Source organism: Acartia tonsa, chromosome 4 (assembly GCF_053477335.1).
Source record: "Acartia tonsa isolate MP-2025a chromosome 4, ASM5347733v1, whole genome shotgun sequence".
Classification (NCBI taxonomy): Eukaryota; Metazoa; Arthropoda; class Copepoda; order Calanoida; family Acartiidae; genus Acartia; species Acartia tonsa.
The window spans coordinates 12481272-12502218 of NC_137263.1; the positions used below are offsets into that span (position 1 = coordinate 12481272).

Genomic DNA, 20947 nt, shown 5'->3' on the forward strand with positions numbered 1-20947 from the left:
AAATGTATCCAACATAACCCTATCACTAAGACGACATTTGAGGATTTTAAAAATTAAAATATCATTTTTTTACATCCCTATGCCTCAGATTTAGATAGTTGGACATATTTCCACAGGCCTCCCAAATACATTTTTCTCGTGGGTTTTATTACTATTCTCCATAATCCTCTAAACCTCTACTTACATGGGAAAGATGAAACATTGTATTGTAAATTATACTGGTACCCAAAGTTTTTCAACATGTTCTTAAATTGATTGGCTGGTAAACTTAGAGAACTTTCATGGTCTCTAAATAAGTAAAAATTCTTTGGTTGAGAAGGATTAATAACTTTTCAAATTCTTTGCTAAGAGTAATTAAAATATGAAAGTTTTATTTGCATTCATAACCCATTACAACTTTACTTAAAGCTTTCAAAAGCAGAATGCAATTGGCCAAGCTTTTAGCAAGACAAATATTGTTACACTTACAAACTTGTGAATATAAAAACACTCATAAAACTTTAAATCTAACTCTATTTCAAAACCAAATATAAAACTATTAGTTTACATATGTCAGTGTTAATTTAGGAATAGTTTAATAAATGAACTTGTAATCATTTGCGAAAAAAAATTACACACACATCCAAACCACACTTTATGCTAAAAAATCTTTTTTTTTTCTCTTTGTAAGAGTCAGGGAAATAGGGGTGCGACAATGGTAAATTAATCCAGTTAGAGTTCTAGCTGAATAATCTTTAATTCTAGAATATTACAACAATTTAGCTAGAGCAAACTTTATTAAATTTGGATAAACTTCGCAAATGTTTTTAATGTTTATTTAATAAGCTTCGTCTGATACAAATCTAACTTTTAAGGGCAATTTGAGTTATTTTACCCAAAGTCTTAAAAATTTTCTTTAAAAAAGAAGTTGCATTGTTTCTAGTTCAAGACATCTAAAAGAATTGATTGAGATCCATTGTCTCATCCCTTTATCCCCCCTCAGAGTAGTTGTGCATAAATGTGTGTGATTACTGATTATGAGTGTGCAAATGTTTGCAAAATTATGTGTGTATGTTTGTAATTTAATGGTTTGAACATAATGATAAAAATTAGACTAAAAAGTTTCAAAGTATTGCTTGTGTAATGTGTGAGGTAGTGTTTTACAGGGATAAAGGTATTTTAAATAGTTAGTAAATGCTCAGAATGAGAATATGTATTGGACATTATGAAGAAGGGATTGGAGGGCCCACCCCACCTTTGTATCATTTTGTTTTAAAAGATACAACCCCAGATAAACAATTAGTATCGGGGTATTTTTTTCTAGGGACAATTTTTCTTGATAGGATGAAGCTACCCTTTCCTTGATCTTAATAATGTCTGGTATAAATGGGTATTTATAAAATGCCTAGACATCTTTGAAGGTTTACTCCTTAATCTTCCCATTTAGTGGCAAGAAAAAATGCATTTCAACATTAAAAGATGGTTAAATGAAATTAATACTCATCTGCATATTTCTTTAGTACTGAAGAGTATGCATATTATATGTGAAAATTATGGCCTTTTATTCAATAGTTAACCACAGCTAACATTGATCATCCCAACATATATCTTTATTACAGATTTAGATTTAGATATTAAAGTCAGATTTTTGGTTGTTGTTGTTGTAATTTTACACTATAACTCTTGTTTAAATTTTGTATTGTACATCCTTTGTTTTGATGTTCTTAGACTTTAATTCAATTTGATCATTAAATGTAACCAGTCTATAGTTATTTTCTAAATTTCTCTTGTTTTTATAAACAAAGCTTTGTATAATTAGGGTCTGTACGTCCATATGTATGTACGTTTGGCCGTCCGTACTTAACAATTAGCTCTTAGTCATAATTTTAGTCTTGATAGAATTGTCTTTTCGGAGAAAGCCCAATCTGTCCCGATTTTGTATCACTTTTGAAAAGTGCGATTCCTGTGACGTCATATAAAAAGGGAAGGGGGAAGAAAATCTCTTCCCTTTTCTTCCATCTCTTTTGAAGAGATTTTCTTTCCCCCTTCCCTTTTTCTTTCCCGAAACGTATATGACGTAACTGGAATCGCACTTTTCAAAGTGATACAAAATCGGGACAGATTGGGCTTTCTCGTCTTTTCGGTATAAAACTTTGGATGATGATTCATGTAACAATAAGGTACAACTGTAAGCCATAGCAAGTCTGTACATTCATCTAAAACATACTAATTTTTTAATTTTTTGACAAATTCTTTTTGCATGTAAATATAATGTAATTAACCTATTTATCTTATTTTTGAAACAATTATTCCTATGACACCAAGGTACAATGTTTTGGGCGAATAATACCTGTATTCAATTTCTAATAATAATAAAAATAGTATTTTCTTAAACAGAATCCTGTATTTAAGACAGTTAGGGAGTTGAATCCATTTTTATAGAAGCAGAAATATAATCTATGATTATGGTTTGGACCCTCTAAAACTGTAATCTACCCTTCCACTTTCTCCTCTCTTGGTGAAGATATCTTCAACGCCGATACGATTTTTGAAATATAAGATTCCACTTTTGTCTCTCTTGTTAAAGATATCTTCACCAAGAGAGGCAAAAGTGGAATCTTAAATTTCAAAAATCGTATCGGCGTTGAAGATATCTTCACCAAGAGAGGGGAAAGTGGAATCTTACATTTCAAAAATCGTATCGGCGTTGAAGATATCTTCACCAAGAGAAGGGAAAGTAGAATCTTACATTTCAAAAATCGTATCGCCGTTGAAGATATCTTCACCAAGAGAGGGGAAAGTGGAAAGGTAGATTACAGTTTTAGAGGGTCCAAACCATAATCCTAGATTATATTTCTGCTTCTATAAAAATGAATTCAACTCCCTAACTGTACGAAATTTTTCATCAAGTTCATATACAATTTAAAAAAAATTAATTAATGATCTGCTTGTTGAGTTTTTATTCCTGTTTGTTTGTTCTACCGTTCTATTTCAGAGCTTCTCTTTTTTATATTATATATCCTTGTTCTAAATTAGCCCTAAGAATCTTGTATGCATGATTAATGCTTTTAATTTCTGCCCCAAGCTTCAGATTTAATGTGTTAAGTACATGGTAAGAAATGGTATATTTAGGTTATTGTTTGTAAACAATGTGCATATGTTTGTTATTTTATGATTGATGATAGCAAGAAAAACAATTAAGGATAACGTTTACATAAATGTGAGATTTATCAAATTCTTATACAATCAAAATCTTTAAGAAGAGAATCTATACTATAATACACTTTGTATGGCTGTCCATCCGCCAATCCGTAATTCTATGGGGAAATCCATTATTGAATTTACCTGGTCCACAAATCTTTCAGTCATGGTACAGAATATAAATTTTAAAACATTAAAACACATGGAAATGGATTCATGATGTATCCCAATAATATTAATCTTCATTTATGACCACTTAACATCTGCCTATTAAAACATTTAGTTTGTTGTCAATCCATGGTTTGCTTGTGCTTTCCTACTGATGAATATTGTCATTCTTGTGTTGCTGAAAGATTAAAACTTTTAAAACTTGAACTTTATTCATTAAAACTCTTATACAACTAGGATCAAAATAATTTGTACTATGAATTCAATTTCAGAGTATATATTTTAATTTTATTCCAAATATAATTTGTTTGCAAATCTAAATGATTGAAATAACTGCAAATTTTAAATAACAAAAGCAACTCTTGAATAAGACTGATTGAAATTCTTTCCTAAATAAGCCCATTGTAAATTTGTATGCATTTATAATGATCAACATGTTTTTTTTTATCTTACTGACCCATTGTGAATTGTATAAAGTGTTTAGATAAAAACATAACTTTTGTCACTGTCGGCCCCACTGTTAAATATGTTAAGTATATGCTTTTGGAAAAACATAGATTTTGTCTCTGACGGCCCCACTGTGAATTGTATAATATTTAAGATATAGACAAAGTTTTTGTCCACGACGGCCCCACTGTGAATTGTGTAAAGTATGCAGTGCTGGAGAAAGTTTTGAACACATGTTTTAATTACATCTTCATCAACACGAAGGATCATCACAATTTAATTCTATCAATTCGTACAACAAAATGCGAACAAAACTTACCTATACTTTTTTAAACCCTCACTTTACAAAAGATGTTAATTTTATTTAAACAGGCCTACAGTTCAATTGAATTTTCTAAAACCAAAAAAAAACAAAGAAAATTATGTCCATAGGTAAATCAATTACATAATTTAGCAATTGCATAATAACCAGAGAAAAAAGGGACAGTGAACTGTATATTACACTGGTACCCAAAAGTTTATTACCACGTTATCTTATTCGATGGCTCAAAAGCTTTATGTACTCTTAATGTAAATTAACTGATTACTTTCAAACTATCAGTGTCCAAATTTTAAACCAATCATTATAATCTACAGAAGGGATAATTTTGTTTTTTATAATTGTCTTATCCTTACATAATAACAATAATAACAAAATTTATACAGTATGATAAATTTAAACTTGCATAAATTCTTAGTCTACTAGATGTCTTACATGTTTATTATTTTGTAGGACGTGGAGGTTATATAAACGAAGGCCTGGTTGAGGATGACGCAGCCTCAAGAATTATTTATACAGGTATCCAAATCAGATTTTTTATACAGATTCTCGCGGGCAGTTGAGTTTGACCTATCAAGTTAAATCTTTTCTAAAATAATATTTAAATGAAAAATTATGAGATTAATTTTATATTCATGGAAAATTCAACCATGATTTTTTTCAGTATGGCTCAGAAACGGTAATTATAGCCACTGCGGGGCAATCTCCTGACCTAATCTAATATAAACCAACAAAAGCTACTGTGAAAATACGACGAAACTCCCCTTAATAGGCGTTGTCACGTGAGGGACTATACCCAAAAATTCTTACACAAAATTCTTCTTATACTGTAGTTTTCAACTATTGGAGACAATGTCATGGTGAAGATAATTTTCATTCTAATCTTCAAAGGCTTTATTAGAATTCTTTAAACGATTGATTTAGCTAGTTCAACTTGCTTTTGCCTTAGAGTCAAACAGATCGACCGAAAGTTATATAAACTCATAAACATATAGAAGACTTATATACTATATAGACCAATTTTTAGATACCTATATATTCAAGCAGAGAAACAAAAAGATTATAGGTAACTTTATGAATAAAAGAGAGTAATGTGACTTTCAAAAACTTGTTCCTGTATGTCATCAAAGAGTATTAATATGTTTTTATTTACAGGAGACCAGCAGGATCCATCCAGGTTTGAGCGTGCTAGAAGCCAGTTGTCCGCAGTTTCCAAGCTCAACATACCTGGAGCCGTCTCTTACAAGTAAGTTCAACCACAAACCTTTATTTTAAAAAAAACTTTTATCAAAAGTGGAGCAGTTATATTTATATGGTTATATATATCTAATCCCTATTCCTTATTCTAATTATGTTACAATCAATAAAAATCTTTTTATGGTGATTCCTGTAACAGATAGATACAAATCATTACCAGAATGTTAGTAAGTCAATTATTAATTATTGTGATTTTTATAACTTTATTGGTTTTAAATTTCTCAAGACATATGAAAAGCTTCATTGTAAAGGAGAAATAATCTGGTTCAGCGGTTAGCGATATCCTTCTGTACAAACAGACGGATAGACAGGCACCCTGTTTCAAGTTTCAAGACAGAATACCATAATAAAATTACAGTTCCTCTTTGTTCGATTGCAATTATGATTTGAGCTTCACTTTAATTCATTTTGTCATCCTTGTTTGTCACCTTTAGACGCCCTTTTCAAAAACATACACTAATAAATACTAATATATATCTTCCCGGAATAAAAATCTAATTTTTGTACTGTCGTTTTAAAAATTACATTACAATTTTCTAATCCCAAAATCTTGTTTTAAATTTACGTTTGTTTCTTGAAAAAATTTAATTGATTTGCAAAAATAAGAATTTTTAAATTTTTATAACCAAACTTAAAACATTTTTTTTACTTTTAATTAAACAAGGATGACAACAAATATGAAAGCGAAACCTAACAAATTAGAAATTAAGACAAACCAACATAAATGTAGGGTAACTGCGCACTTAATGATTTAATATTTATCATTATTTATAGAAGTCTAAAGAAATCTGACCCAAATTACTAATTACTTGATGTTTAATATGGACATCCATACTCTATTTTCAAGACTTGATTATAGGCATGGTTTTGACATTATACCTAATAGTGCTAAGAATCCAAAAGCCCAAATTTAACAAAAACCAGGATTTTTGAGGGATAAAACACCAGATATTAAACCTATGTACCATTGGCGTTAAACAAAATATGCCTGTAGATTAAAATTATTGGTTGAAAGGTTTAGACATTGCTAATTTGAATTAGGAATTCGATCTTAAATAAAAGTACCCAAAGCTTAAAGCCGAGGAATGAGAGAGCGAATTATAAAAATATACGGGTAGCAAAATAATGTACAGTCCAATGTCCCCTCCCTCCCTGGTAATTAACCCTGTAGTTGCCTTGATAGTTAGCCATTCGGAACTAAATTCAAAAATAATTATCAGTGATTTCATACCATATTTAATTATTTAATAACTATAGTAGGATTGGGAATTTAAAGATAATTCACAGTTTGGCTTTGAAACTGAGTAATGTCCACTGGGTTAGAACTGGATATCAGCCATACTGAAAAATCATGTATAGCATCGTATTACAGAAATTTTTCAGGAATATTAAATAAAAATGATAAGATCCTATATTGTCGTACTGAAGGATTTGTGAAGCATCGTGTTAAGGATGCTGTCAAGGGCGTACAAGGTTTTTTATTGGGGGGGGGGGGCGGATAATCACCCCTTTACCCCCTCTTTCCCCTCGGTTGAGTTCTCCATTTTCGGTCCTAGGATGGGATTAAGGTATTTTTAAACCCATTTATACATATACCAAGCCCCTATATGGTACTGGCGCAGCATAGCCACTAGAATTTTAACATAGATAATATTTTATTCTAGACTAGTTTTTTACAATTACCCCTCATGTGTTGGTTATGTTTACTAGAGTGGCAAATATTACATTTTTATTAATGAATTTAGTTATTGTATTATGTTTCTTTTTGCCAAGGACATAGAATCAGTAAATTAATTCATAAAACAGAATTAAAGTAAAATTCAATAATCTAGACAATCGAGCATTTAATTTGAGCACAGGGCTTTTGCCTACCCCCTTTATTTTGAAATAAATTGAAAATATGGAGGGTTAGTTTTTGTGTTTACTTAATAGCAGATAAGATTCGGTTATATTGGGTACAGGGGAGCCCCACAGGGAAGGGCCAACCAAAGCTAATATTCGAAATTAAAAAAATATTCAAAATTAAAAATTTTTCGTAAATTTTCGTAAGCCTTAGATCCCTGTATTTAACCCTGACAGTTATAAGGCGCATAATTAGACACGCCATTTTAATTTTTATTTAACTATATGATAACATCAAGAACAAATACTAATACTGATAGCGGAGCTTAATTTTTCAATTAAAAATAAATTTCTAATCGATAGCCTGGTAAAGAAAACGACCATCAAGGACGATATATCTTTTAGGGATGTTTAACTAATCAAAACTCCTTTTTACATTTAATTTTATCCAGAGATCTTAAGGAATGAGACAATTTATGTGCACTCCCAAGACTAATTACGACAGACAAAAATACTCTTTTGAAGATTAAAAAGTTTGAACATTAGAAGGCTTGCAGATCCAACTTTAGACAATCGAAGATTTTGTTTATAAAACTTTGTTTACCAGTCTGTAGTCCCATGTCACTTTCCTTCCTGAACACATATCAAAGGCTAACATTTCACAAATTAGAGCTGGGGTAAAGCTACTTTATGCTACCTCAAAATAATCCAATATGCTATATTAAGAAATGTTGGCAAAAAATTCAATATTATCACATAGAGTTTAGAGGAGCTTTTCACCTTTAATTGTAATTCGGCTTTTTAAAGCAATATAAAAAAAGATGATAATTTTTCAAAATTTTAAATATTTTCCCTAAGTAAAAGAACCCCCCTTAAAATCAGTGAGGTCCTAGAATATTTCAAAACTACAAAGATTTTTAGTAAATAAATTCCAGGTCCAGGGAAGGTTCATGACTATTTTGTGAGAGGATACCTCCAGTCTCTCAAAAGAAATCGCCCAAAAAATGACCCCCTCAAAAAATAGTTTTTAATTTTTTTGAAGTTGGCCTCCATTTTTCACCCAAAAGTATAATGAATATGGACACTATGAAATCAAAAGGAAATTAACCAAAAAACTTAAATTAATATGAAGTGTGTAAATGCTCGTAGTGGCATAACTAATTATAGGAGCAAAATTATGGTAGGGCTTTTCAACAAGGTTTATCTGGACCTAGGCAAATATTTGTTCTGAATAAGAGTGGGAGGGGACATTGAACTAAAAAATAAAGTGCTATCCAAAGTTTCATTTTTTAACTTTTGTTGAATTTTGATTGGTTGTATCCTAACAATAATTTAAATCTACATAAAGGGTAATTTTGTTTCATCATCATTGAGGGTTTATATCAAGTTTACGTCTATTATCCCTCGTGAACCCCTTTTTTTTATAAATGACAAGATATAATCTTAGATGGTTTATCTAGCAGCAATGTAAAGTTACTCTATTAAACCTCAATCCACAGAATTGCCATACCAAAAAACATAATAATTTCTGATGCTATTTCATCAGGGAGCATGGAGGATGGAGTCCACTATTATGATAAACAAAATCACCCCCTTATATGTAGATTAAATTATTCCTCAAAGATTATAAGCTAACAATTAGCATAACGAGTTTGTAAAATTTGGGAGGAAGTAACATTTCCAGTCCATCCATGGAATTTATCTAATTTCATGCACCTTGTTAAAAAGATAATTAATTACTGAATAAATATAATAATAATAATAATAATAATAATCATAGCCTTTTTTGTGAGGGGGAGGGGGGTTATCCTAGCACAAATAATTTTGTATCTTCTTTTTCACAAAATTTGGACATTTGTCTTAGATATAATGGATCTAGATAAAATATTATTTCCTTTTCTAATGTTTAATGTTAACCTTATTTTTAGTACCGAAGCTACTTTATAACTAACTTTGTCTGCCAGCCGGTCTGTCAGTCAATTACGATATGAAAGATTTTTCCGGCTGTTATTGAAGATAAATTGCAGCTTTTTCTTGTGAAAAGCACTTTTACAAAGAGCATCTAGTAAATATACAACTTACTTTATCGGTCAATCCGTCGGTTATGCATGAAAAAAAAGACTTTATTAATTTGTCAATCCATGATTTGTTGTACTTCGCTTCTTTTGAATGTTACCATCTTTGTTATTGTTCAATTATTAAAAAAAATCTGTTGTTTAATTTTTGCAACACTTTTGCAAACTTTGAATAAATCTTCATTTTTGACCACAAACTGTTAACTTAAATCTTTTATTCGGTGTTAAGGAAAGATTGATGGATTAAAATTAAATGCATAATCTTAAAATAGTTTTAAAATAATACGTTGAATCAACAAAGTAACATAAAAACGGAACAAAAAAGGATGACAACATCCATTAAAGTGATTAAAAACAGACAGATGGACATCAACAAATTTAAGGGGCTGTGCATTAAGTTATTATTGAATTACAGGAAATGTTGTGAAGATTTTTTATAGGAAACATTTTACCCTCTCTTGGTTTAAAGCTATTTAGTACATAATCTATACTAAAATAATTCCTCCTAATTTTTAAATTTAAACCCTACATTAATTAAAGAACCCCTAGAGACTGTAGGCAAATCCGATAGTTTTCATATGATAATAATTCAGCTCAATACATGAATAGATGTGTATTTTATAAGTTACGCTTTATAGTTTAAGTATCATAAATTATGAAAAAAAAACAAGGCCAATTACATTTTCAAGTAGCGAAGCTAAAACATTATATTCTTACAATATCAAATACTAGAGGATGCGGCCCTAGCATTACTAGGATCATTATTCGATGGGCTAAAAATAGTTTAAAATTATCAAATTTCCATTCTCTGGAGAACACAATTGGTTCAGCATTGGCGTATTTTATTAAATTCATTAAGAAATGGTTCCTTCGTGAGTGCCATGGTAGAATCGTCCTATCGATTTCAAATCTTGACAATAAACTTCTGTAATCCTGTATAATCTTAAATTGTTTAAACTATGAATATTTTTTAAGTATAAAATCAGTAAGTAAATTCTTTTATTTTAATATTATGAAGATTTTAGTCATTGAAATCTTAAGTTTTAGTCAAATAAAACCCTTAATGCTTAAAATGATAGAATAACGTATTTCTCTGAGTCGAATTGGCCTGGATTTAAAGAATTGTAGCAAAGCTATATTTTTCAGACTCCAATGCTGAAGTAGACGTATATCCTTAGGGACGTTTATATTAGTTTTACAGAAGCGAAGGAATGCTATTCTACAATGAGCTATATATTTCAGACATGAGGCTCCAATGCTGAACGAGTCGTACTTCCCCAAGGACGTTTTTGGTAGTATGGCCCAACTCAATAGAAGCGGAGATATGGATAGCTATAAATACCCACATTTACAAATTAGGTAAGAAGGATAGATCAATAAAAGATAGGGTAATATCTGAACTAATTGGAATATGAAGGCGGAGATATGGAGGGGTATAAATACCCACATCCACAGATTAGGCATGAAGGATAGATCAATGAAAGATAAATAATTCTTTCCTAAAAATTGAATAGAGGTGGAGATATGAAAAGCTATAAACATCTACATCTACAGATTAGGTAAGAAGGATATATAGAAGATGAATTAATCTTTCACAAAAGAATGGGAGGAATTTCTTTTTCTAGGGGTTGGGGGTATCTCATCCCCCTAGAAAATAGCCTAAAATCACCACAGGACCAGTAGGTATATTTCCTGAAGATTAGAACACAATCGGTTAAGCGGTTACCCAGATCTTGAGTTTCAGACAGAGAGACATAAAGACATCGTTCTACTTTGTATTATAGATAGACATATGCATTTTTAAGTAGCTTCGCTAATATATTTAATTAATCGTGTATATACTTTTAGGAACCTGACATACTCTAAGGGCAACAACCGTCTGCTGGACCGTATTGACATGGAGGCTAGGGGCGGAGAACTTATAGCGGTCCTAGCTACAAATGGTAAGGTTTTACTTTAATTATATAGTTGCTTCGCTTATAGTTGGTATATCAATAGATATATTATCATAGATGGTTAATCCGACTCAACAATCTGTCCAACTAAAAAAGGAATTTAGTTTATATTTAGTCACAGCGGAAAGTGCCGTCAAAAAATGACTTCCTAAAATATTATGACCAATGACAGGCCAGTATAAATTTTTCCATTGGTCAAATTCAATGTATACTGGCCTATCATTGGTCATTTTATTGTATTACATCATTTTTTGAACGCACTTTACGCTATTTCGTTACATATGATTCAATTCTAATAAATGAAATTATTTTCTATATTCATTGTAATATCAAAAGATAGTTTTAAATATATATCGCTCACTGCAAACATCTTCAATTTACGGAAAAATATATAATTTTGAATTTTATTTTATTTTAATTATTTCTTTGATTATTACGCTACTTGGATTTTAATTGTTCTTGCTTCAATTTATCTTAGAGGATAAAATTTTAACAAGGAAAAACTTATCTATTGAAGTTAACCAAGGATCTTAAGGGATAAGACAATGGACAATAAACTGATTTCCATCACCAATGATTATAAACAAAATTACCCATGATGTAGATTAAAATTATTGGTTGAAAAGGACACTTTTAATTTGTAACCAACCAATATCAAATTTAAAAGTTCCTAAAGTTTCTCAGCTAACAAATAAGATAAAGAGGTTATAAAACTTTGGGTACCAGTGTCTGCTCTCTCGCAGAAACTAACTGGGAAAAGATGTTGTCCATAAATTTTTATGAGGCGTAGCCTCGCTCACAAACGTGTTACAGTCAGGTAGGGAGGTGACATTGGTCTTGAAATTTTACTACACTTGATACCTCAAATTTTATAAACACTTTCTTCCATTTGTAAGTCATAAAACTTCGGTACTTTTCAACATTACCAAAGAAAAATATACAGAAGAAATTATTTTGCCCTTTAAGATACCTTTAAGATTCAGCCGCTTGGATTTTGTTGTTGTAATGACGGACAAATTATAATTATATAGTTGCTACGTTGTAAAAAGTGTTGAAGCGTGCAGATGCTGCGTGCATTCTGTCAGCCAAGCAAAAATAATCATGGCATCATACCATACTTCTATTAAGTAGTTAATAATTTATAACTACATATAGATTAATATAAATTTAGGGTCAGCTAACAACAAGAGGGAAAGGATATTGGACTGTAAATAACTCTGGTACCCAAAGTTTCTTTAACTTAAAAACTTTGGGTACTTTTATTGAATTTTAATTAAAACTAGTAATGTTAAAATATTTCAACTAATGTTCTTAATCTATATTTCTGTATTTAATCGTATAATGTTATTTCCTAGAGAAAAAAAATAGTTTGAAAATTATAAAAGCATACAAACATAATATAATTTTTTAAAACCCTAACTGTGAAAAAAAATGATTAAGAAATGAGAAATAATCCTTTATATTAATTAAAAGCTTAATCCCGTTCTATCCTCATTATAACTGTGCTATGCTTGAAGTAGCACAGCCATTCTATAACTCAAATATGCCCGTCAAGGACTAACCGATCGACAATAAACTAACATTATTTAAAATGATTAGATCCACTGTTCATTACTATTGAACCAAAACTTTCTGAATCTTTCCATTTTGGCTTTAAAACCGATTATTATTCGCTTGTTTAGTACTAGTTCTTAGCCATGCTGAAAAATCATGTGTTTCAGACAATTGTCCGCGAATATTAAAATAAAAATCATTATATTAATATACGTTTTGTTAACCCGGGCCTTTGTTAATAAAATGTTGTTTTGAAATAAAATTGTATTCCGCTACCTACGGATAAAATAAGTCCTAGCTTGTATTTATTCATTTACATTTGGAAAGGAATCAGGGACAAAGGGATGCTTTCCTGTTTAATAAAAAATTACGTCCCATAGGAAATGTTTACTTTTTAACCCAATTTTATCTGTTTCTCGTTTTTTAGAATTAATCACATGACTCTAATATTGATTATTTGTCCATCATCTTATTTCAATTTCTAGTCTTTCTGTAGTTTTATATATGTTTGTATTTATATAATAGTGGTTATAGGTTTGAGATCTAGCTCCGGCTTTGTAAATGTAATTGTTACCCATCATTTCTATATAGCCTGTTTCATCTCATTTACACGACAGACAGACAGACCAATATACACGAAATTTTACATATTCTAAATCCCAAATATCCCTTTTTTGTAGAAAATAATTTAAATCTTTTAAGCGTTTTTTATATAAAATTAATTAAATACGTGCTGGAATCTTTACTTAACCTAATTAATTATATTCATTTAAAATTTATGTAAAATTTTTATGAAATTAAATATATTTCATAATATAAAGAAAGATAGACAGATAGAAGGACAAACAGACAGACAAAAACTGGGCCAATATAAAACCCTGTGCTACTTGAAAGAGGTTTTTTAATCCAAGAACAACGGGCGCGCCCGGGGGGTATAAAATGTGCCTGCCCACTTATAAAACCAAAAATTGAAATGACCGCATTAAAATGCTGATTACAGATCTGAAAACCGTTTTGAAAAATATTGATTCAGTCGGAAATGATTTTCATTTAACTTACCAAAATGAACATTTTTGACTAAATCAGCTGTTTTTAGGTACTTAATGAGATCTTATTCGAACTAGGAGCAATATTTTTCAAAACGGTTTTCAGATTCGTAATTAGCATTTCAATGCGGTCATTTTGATATGCAACACGCCTGTGTTTGAAGCAATTTGATTTTTTGGTTTTATAAGGGGGTGGGCATTTTGTATACCCCCCGCGCGCCGGCAGCCATACGAGCAAAGTCACTTTTAAAAACTGGAATGGGGCTTATCATACATATATATGACTTCCGCAACTTATGATGACAGTAAAATCTAAAAAAAAAGGGTGAAATGGACCCACCCCAATACATACAAACAAATATGCACACAGACTGACAAACAAACAGACTCTTTATTACTCTGTGTATTTTAGAAGAAGAAGGTTTAGATTTGTGTCGAATATTCTGAAACAAACACAATAAATATTCATACTAACCCTAGTTATAGTAAGACACACATACATACAAACACACACCATATTACTCTATATATTTTAGAAGAAGAAGGTTTAGATTTGTGTCGAATATTCTGAAACAAACACAATAAATATTCATACTAACCCTAGTTATAGTAAGACACACATACATACAAACACACACCATATTACTCTATATATTTTAGAAGAAGAAGATTCAGAGTTGTGTCGAATACTCGGAAACAAACATACAAAATATTCATACTAACCCTAGTTATAATAAGACAAATTCACATACAAACAAACAGACACTTTATTACTCTGTCTATTTTAGAAGAGGAAGGTTCAGAGCTGTGTCGAATATTCGGAAACAGACACAATAAATATTCATAATAACCCTAGTTATAATAAGACAGACACACGTATATACAAACAGACCCTATATTACTATATATTTTCAGAAGAAGAAGGTTCAGAGTTGTGTCGAATACTCGGAAACAAACACACAAAATGGAGAAGTAGGCTTGCAGCAGAAATTATACTCAACGGAATTTTGTAAGTATTTGATTTTAAATCGTTATTTGAAAACCAAGGATGACGTTCTAAATAAGCTGCAGTAGAAATATATCTTATTTAGCGGTCGAGAAAATCACATTTTACTAAAAAAAGAAGAAATTTTTCCATACTCCTTAAACAGACGAACAAAATGGGTATCATAGCATTACCAAACAAAAGTTGAGACATCTAACTATAACAGCAGTAGAGAAAACACGAATAAGCGTTACAAACTGATTTATATCGAAAATTACTTTTAGAAAAAGGGATTTTCAAATTGTAATAATCTAATGAATACAAAGTGTCAATTTGGAGAAAGACTAAACTGCATAACTTTTGTGTCACTTTTGAGGAAGACGATTCCCTTTTCTCCCATCTCTTTTGAAGAGTTTTTCTTCCCCCCTTCCCTTTTTCTTTTCCATAATGTATATCACGTCACAGGAGTCGTCTTTCTCAAAAGTGACACAAAAGTTATGCAGTTTAGTCTTTCTCTCAATTTGCCCGACAAAGGTATCATATACATACTTCTTTATTTAGTTGTTTTACAATCTTAACAGACACATAAACATCCAACTACTAATATGACAATATATGATATTTCTAGCTGCACCCCAGAAAGACTGGAGGGTCGTGTTGCCCTGGTCCAACAGAACACAAACTTCACTGAGGACATGTCAGTCAGACAAACAATGCTCTTCCACTCATTTCTTAGGAAATTTTTAGCAACATGGGTGCCGCATTTTATCCGCTTTTCCATAAGATGCCGTTAATTTTTGATTTTTCAAGGTTTTCTTTAATAAACGGATTCTGAGACTTTATTGAAACTTCCCAAAAACAGAAAACTTTATTGATGCAACGGTTAGCGAGTTCTTGGTAAACTTACTACTTCATACGATTGGCTTAATTTTACTTTATCCATAATATACATTGCACATACTTCAACAGTTTTTAAAATTCGGATTTTTCTCGTAAAAGTTGACACCCATGTTTATAAAAAAAATCATTGTACAGAGAACCTGGCACCCTGACTCGATCCAGAGACACTAAGGCAAGAGGCCATGGCTATAAGCACAAAATTGTTCTCTAAACATTGGGGGAGTAGAGTTTTATTCAAGTCTAATTTCTAAAGTTGTATTTTAGAAATTGATAATTGAGACTTGATTCTGTTGTTTTATTCTAAATAGTTGTATATAAATATTATAAATAGTTGTAGCTGGTTGATGGTAGAGTAGGGGGAATAGCTTGCCCAAAAAACAGGCGCAACCATGCACAGTTACGGCTATAGTTGGGACTATAGTGCCTTTGGACCTATTAGAAATGCCTGGACCTACGTTGTTTTCAACTGTCCCAAGAGGTATCAATCAAGTATACACACCCTCTTTAAAATCATGTGCACGCGCCTGACTTAAAATTTTCCAATTTACCCAACCTGTCATGGTCTGTCTTACTCCTGCAGGGCCGGATCAACGCGCTGATAGAGGACCTTGGCTTGAGCCAGGTGAAGCACACCCGCATAGCCGACCTAACCTCCTCTGAAAAGCAGAGACTGAACGTGGCCTGCCATCTGCTGCTTGATACGGATATTGTTATTTTAGATCAGGTAAGATTGAAATATTAGGTGCTGTTCCTCCAAGTGCATATCGAGTAATGAACCTCCCCCCTTATTTTTAAAATAAATTGAAAATAAGAGAATTAGGTATTTTCCTTGTGCCTGACCTCTGCATGGGGTCTTGACCCTGCTGGGCTACCCAGCATCCATTAAAGAATAACCTAACCTGACCTAAAGTAATAAACGAAAAACTAACTCACTTCAATTGGGGGGGGGGGGGGGAGGGGCGTGCTTGTCTAGACTGGCTAAAAAAACTGGTTTTAATCTTATGATTGTACATTATTATAATCGTAGAAAGCTGGATATAATACGATGATAGACATAGTTTTTTCGTATGGATGAGAACCGGTTCCTATCCACCGGATTCGAATGAATACGAGAAAAGTCATCATTGGGAATATACATCAATTGTCAACCTATCCCTTAAGATCCATAATTTTACGCCAATTTTATCCGGTTTGTTCTTTTGGATATTGCCATCCTAGTTGAACATACACTTCTACAAATTTAATATTGAATTAATTTATTCGATGAAATTAGATATATCCAAATTAAATTTCTGTTACGAGAGGAAATTTTATTTTGAAGGCCAAGAAATACATTTAGTGTAACAGGACCGAAAACGGTCATAGATGCGTAGATTACATGATTTAACATAGAATTAATAACTTGTATTACATTTCTTTAAATAATGAGTAAAATTTTAGACCAAGTGTTTTAAAAATGTAAAATATATTCACTATTATAAAGGGAAACATGAGAAATTGGACAATTAAAAAAAAGTATAAGGTTTCTTCTAACATATATACACTAATATACTCTATTGCCTAGACTCTGCAGGTATTTACTCTAATAGTGGTATACAACTTTTTATAGTCTGTGAGTCAGTGAGGGAAGCGGATATTGATTGAGATGCTCCTTGTCTAGAAATTCCAATTAATTATTATTGCTAAAAAATCAACTATTTTTAAACCCATAAAAGACAATGCAAAACTAGAAATACAACCCATTGTTTGTTAAAATTAATCTAATTACCTATTAAAGTAACAAATAAAAAAAGTAATAAACAGTTCAAAAAGTAAAATATATATTTTTTTTTTTTCGGGGGGGGGGGGCTTATAAGTAGTTTATCTGAAAATGAAAGCTATTTCTGTTAATCCGTTAATACGATCTTTCAGTGAAAAACAGAGAAAGCCACACATCCTGGTACATTTATATAAAAATAAAATATAGAAATTCTACTTGTAATCTAACTCTACATTATTACTTTTTTTATATAACTGAATGACATAAATAAATTGTTGAAAAACCTAGAAGTTATGCCCCCCCCCCCCCCTCACAAAAGAACATCTACAAAATAAATTTTCTCAATAATGATTTTCTTACTAGTTGAAAAAAAGGTTTCATATACAGTACAACCTTGCTTGGATTGAATGTCAATATAACTCAAATTGACAAAAAATACCAAAGCACCTCTTCCCTACCCACTCAAAAACATTTGAAAAAAAAACTGTTTTAAGTGTATCTTTTGGGCACGAGTAGCCATAGTAAGGTATAAGAATGCCCATTAGGGTTAGAGTTTCCTGAAAGGGCCATAAAATAAATAGGGGATAGGGGGGGGGGGGGCAAGTTGTCCTCTTGTCGATCAGAGGAATTATATAGATTTATTGGTTCTAATCTCTACTTTATTCCCAAGATAGAAAGAAACTTCATTTTTTCCTCATTCTTAATATATTTTCTTACATTTTTGTACAATTCATACAAATAAATTCTTTTTTAAAAGGTATAGTATTTAGGAATCTTAATGGACGATAAATTCATATAGATCACCAATGATGACAAACAAAATTTAACCTTTCTTTAAATTAGAATTATTATTAGAGAAGTTTCGAATATTATAGTCAGAAAAGTTTTAACCAACTAATAAAAACGCACCTTCATCAAACTTTCTTCCTGACTAAACCCCATTTTTTATTTATATAATATGTTTTTTTCAGCCTACAAAGGGAATGGACATTTTTGACACGTTCTTCCTTGTTGAGTACCTTCGCCAGTGGGCCGCGAGGGGTCGCATCGTCATTCTCACCATCCATCCACCAACATATGAAATTTTCACCATGATTAGTAAGGTAATTAAGTTGATTATTGAGTCGCTAGAAGGTCTCAAAATCAATAATTAGTGCGTTATTGAGTCACTAGGGGTCGCATTGTTGTTCCTAACATCCATCTACCATCATATGAAATGTTCACCATGATAAGTAAGGTAGAATTTAGTTTATTATTGAGTCACTTGGGGTCGCATCGTCATTCTTACCATCTATTCACCAACCTATGAAATATTCACCATGATTAGTAAGGTAATTAAGTTCATTATTGAGTCGCTAGAGGGTCTCTAAATCAATAATTAGTGCGTTATTGAGTCACTGGGGGTCGCATCGTCATTCTTACCATCTAGCTACCAACCTATGAAATATTCACCATGATTAGTAAGGTAAATTTAGTTGATTATCAAGACGCTAGATGGTCACATGGTCATTAGGACAAATTAGTTGATTATTTAGTAACTAGGGGTCACATTTTTATTCTTACCATCAATCCACCAACATATGAAATATTCACCATGATTAGTAAGGTAATTCATTTCATTATTGAGTCGCTAGGGGTGGCATTATTATTCTTACCATCCATCCGCCAACATATGAAGTATTCACCATCATAAGTAAGGTAGAATTTAGTTTATTATTGAGTCGCTAGGGGTCACATTTTAATTATCACCATTCACGCACAAACATAGGAAATATTCATAATGATTAGTAAGGTAATTTAGTTCATTTTTGAGTCACTAGGGGTAGTATTCTCTTTAAAATAGCCTAATGAAAATCAAAATAGATCATTATTTTATTCAGGTTGCATTGATATCATGTGGACGCCTAATGTACTATGGAAAACGAAGAGAAATGTTGTCATATTTTGCATTCATCGAATATCCCTGCCCTGCATATAAAAATCCTTCTGATTATTACCGTAAGTACTTTGTTGTTAAAATGCTATTCTGTAACTATGGACTTCTGTACGTCACTAATACGATAAACATAAATGTCACATGACTATGGATTTCCAATTTGGGTTAAAATGGTCTAAACCCCACCACTCCCCTCCCTCCACACACACAAAAAAAATTTATGTCAGATAAATTTAAAATCTAGTTTCCACTTTTAAAAATTCTGTTGGGAAGGGGGGGGGGGGCGCGGGAAGGTAATTGCACCCCATTTCATACTTTAACCTCAGGTAAAAATTTAGAACAAGTTGATTTTGCAACGCTTAGTCACCAAATATTTGAGGTGTGTTTTATTAAATAATTTAAAAGGTGACATCTTTTTTTCTTGTTTAGTTGACCTGGTAACAAAAGACGACCTTTCTCCGGAGGCGATGCTCGAGTCAAGCCAACGAATTGACACACTATCACAAACGTATCGGCGGAAGGCGCCGCCGCTTTCCGACCCTGGACCACCGGGCATGCTGCCGCCGAAAATTAAGCGGGCAAATGTTCTAATGCAAATTGTCGGACTTTGGATGTAAGTATTGTTTTGTAGTTTTGTAGCTACTTTTCAAGATTTTTAAATATTAATAAAATAAATTACAAATTACAAGAAAGTACTAAAACATCTGTATGTATTTTCTTGTGATTTTTAGTAGCGAAGCTACTCTATAATTCACTTTGCTTGTCCGTCAGTCAGTCAGTCCGTAACGCTATGGGGGGAAACGTGATTTTCTCGGCTCCTATTCAAGATAGACAGCTGAAATTTTTAGTGAAGATTGCCATTATATATGTCCATCTATTATATACATTGTTTTTTTCCGTCTGTCTGTTAGTTGGGGTGCTAGTTCGATTCCTAGATTTTTATGTTTTCGTGATTTTCTCAAGTCCTATTTAAGATACAGGGCTGAAATTTTCAGGGAATAATTGATATTATATTCTACATATTTCCCCCAAGTTTGATTAAGATTTTTCTATTAATTGGGGTGCTAGATCGATTCCTAGATTTTTAGGTTTTCATGGTTTTCTCGATTCCTATCCAGGATTAACGGCTGAAATTATCAGGGATTGAATATTCTCATGTTTTACATATTTCTATTAAGTTTCATTAGATTTGTTTATTAATTGTGGTGCTAGATCGATTCCTAGATTTTTAAGTTTTTATAATTATAAGGTTGCGTGATTTTAAAGGTTTGATAATTTCCCTATTTTACCAAGATTAATGTTTTTTAATTTTTAATTGTAATTTTTTTCCCGATATCCATTTATAATTTTTTTAGCTTCGCTACTTATGGATGTTGTCATCCTTGTTATTATATAATTTTTATAAAAAAAATACATTCCATAAGAATCGCTACAATAAAAAGCTAGGCTTTATAAAGGGAGAGGTAGGTTTCGGATAAAATCCGTAATGGTTTGTGTTTTAAGGCTAAAAATAGTAGTAAAACG

The 20947-nt window shown here is 31.6% G+C and overlaps 1 protein-coding gene across 1 annotated transcript in view; it reads left to right on the forward strand.

Annotated features, from left to right (window-relative positions):
• LOC145316115 (ATP-binding cassette sub-family G member 8) overlaps nucleotides 1–20947 on the forward strand; it is a 92530-nt gene that overhangs the window by 62400 nt on the left and 9183 nt on the right. The window contains exons 7-17 of the mRNA XM_080156423.1: nucleotides 4568–4633; nucleotides 5270–5360; nucleotides 10531–10647; nucleotides 11137–11231; nucleotides 14759–14852; nucleotides 15457–15562; nucleotides 15862–15900; nucleotides 16309–16452; nucleotides 18459–18590; nucleotides 19368–19485; nucleotides 19853–20036. Coding sequence (XP_080012549.1) covers nucleotides 4568–4633; nucleotides 5270–5360; nucleotides 10531–10647; nucleotides 11137–11231; nucleotides 14759–14852; nucleotides 15457–15562; nucleotides 15862–15900; nucleotides 16309–16452; nucleotides 18459–18590; nucleotides 19368–19485; nucleotides 19853–20036 — 1186 coding nt within the window. The remainder of the gene's footprint in view (nucleotides 1–4567; nucleotides 4634–5269; nucleotides 5361–10530; nucleotides 10648–11136; nucleotides 11232–14758; nucleotides 14853–15456; nucleotides 15563–15861; nucleotides 15901–16308; nucleotides 16453–18458; nucleotides 18591–19367; nucleotides 19486–19852; nucleotides 20037–20947) is intronic.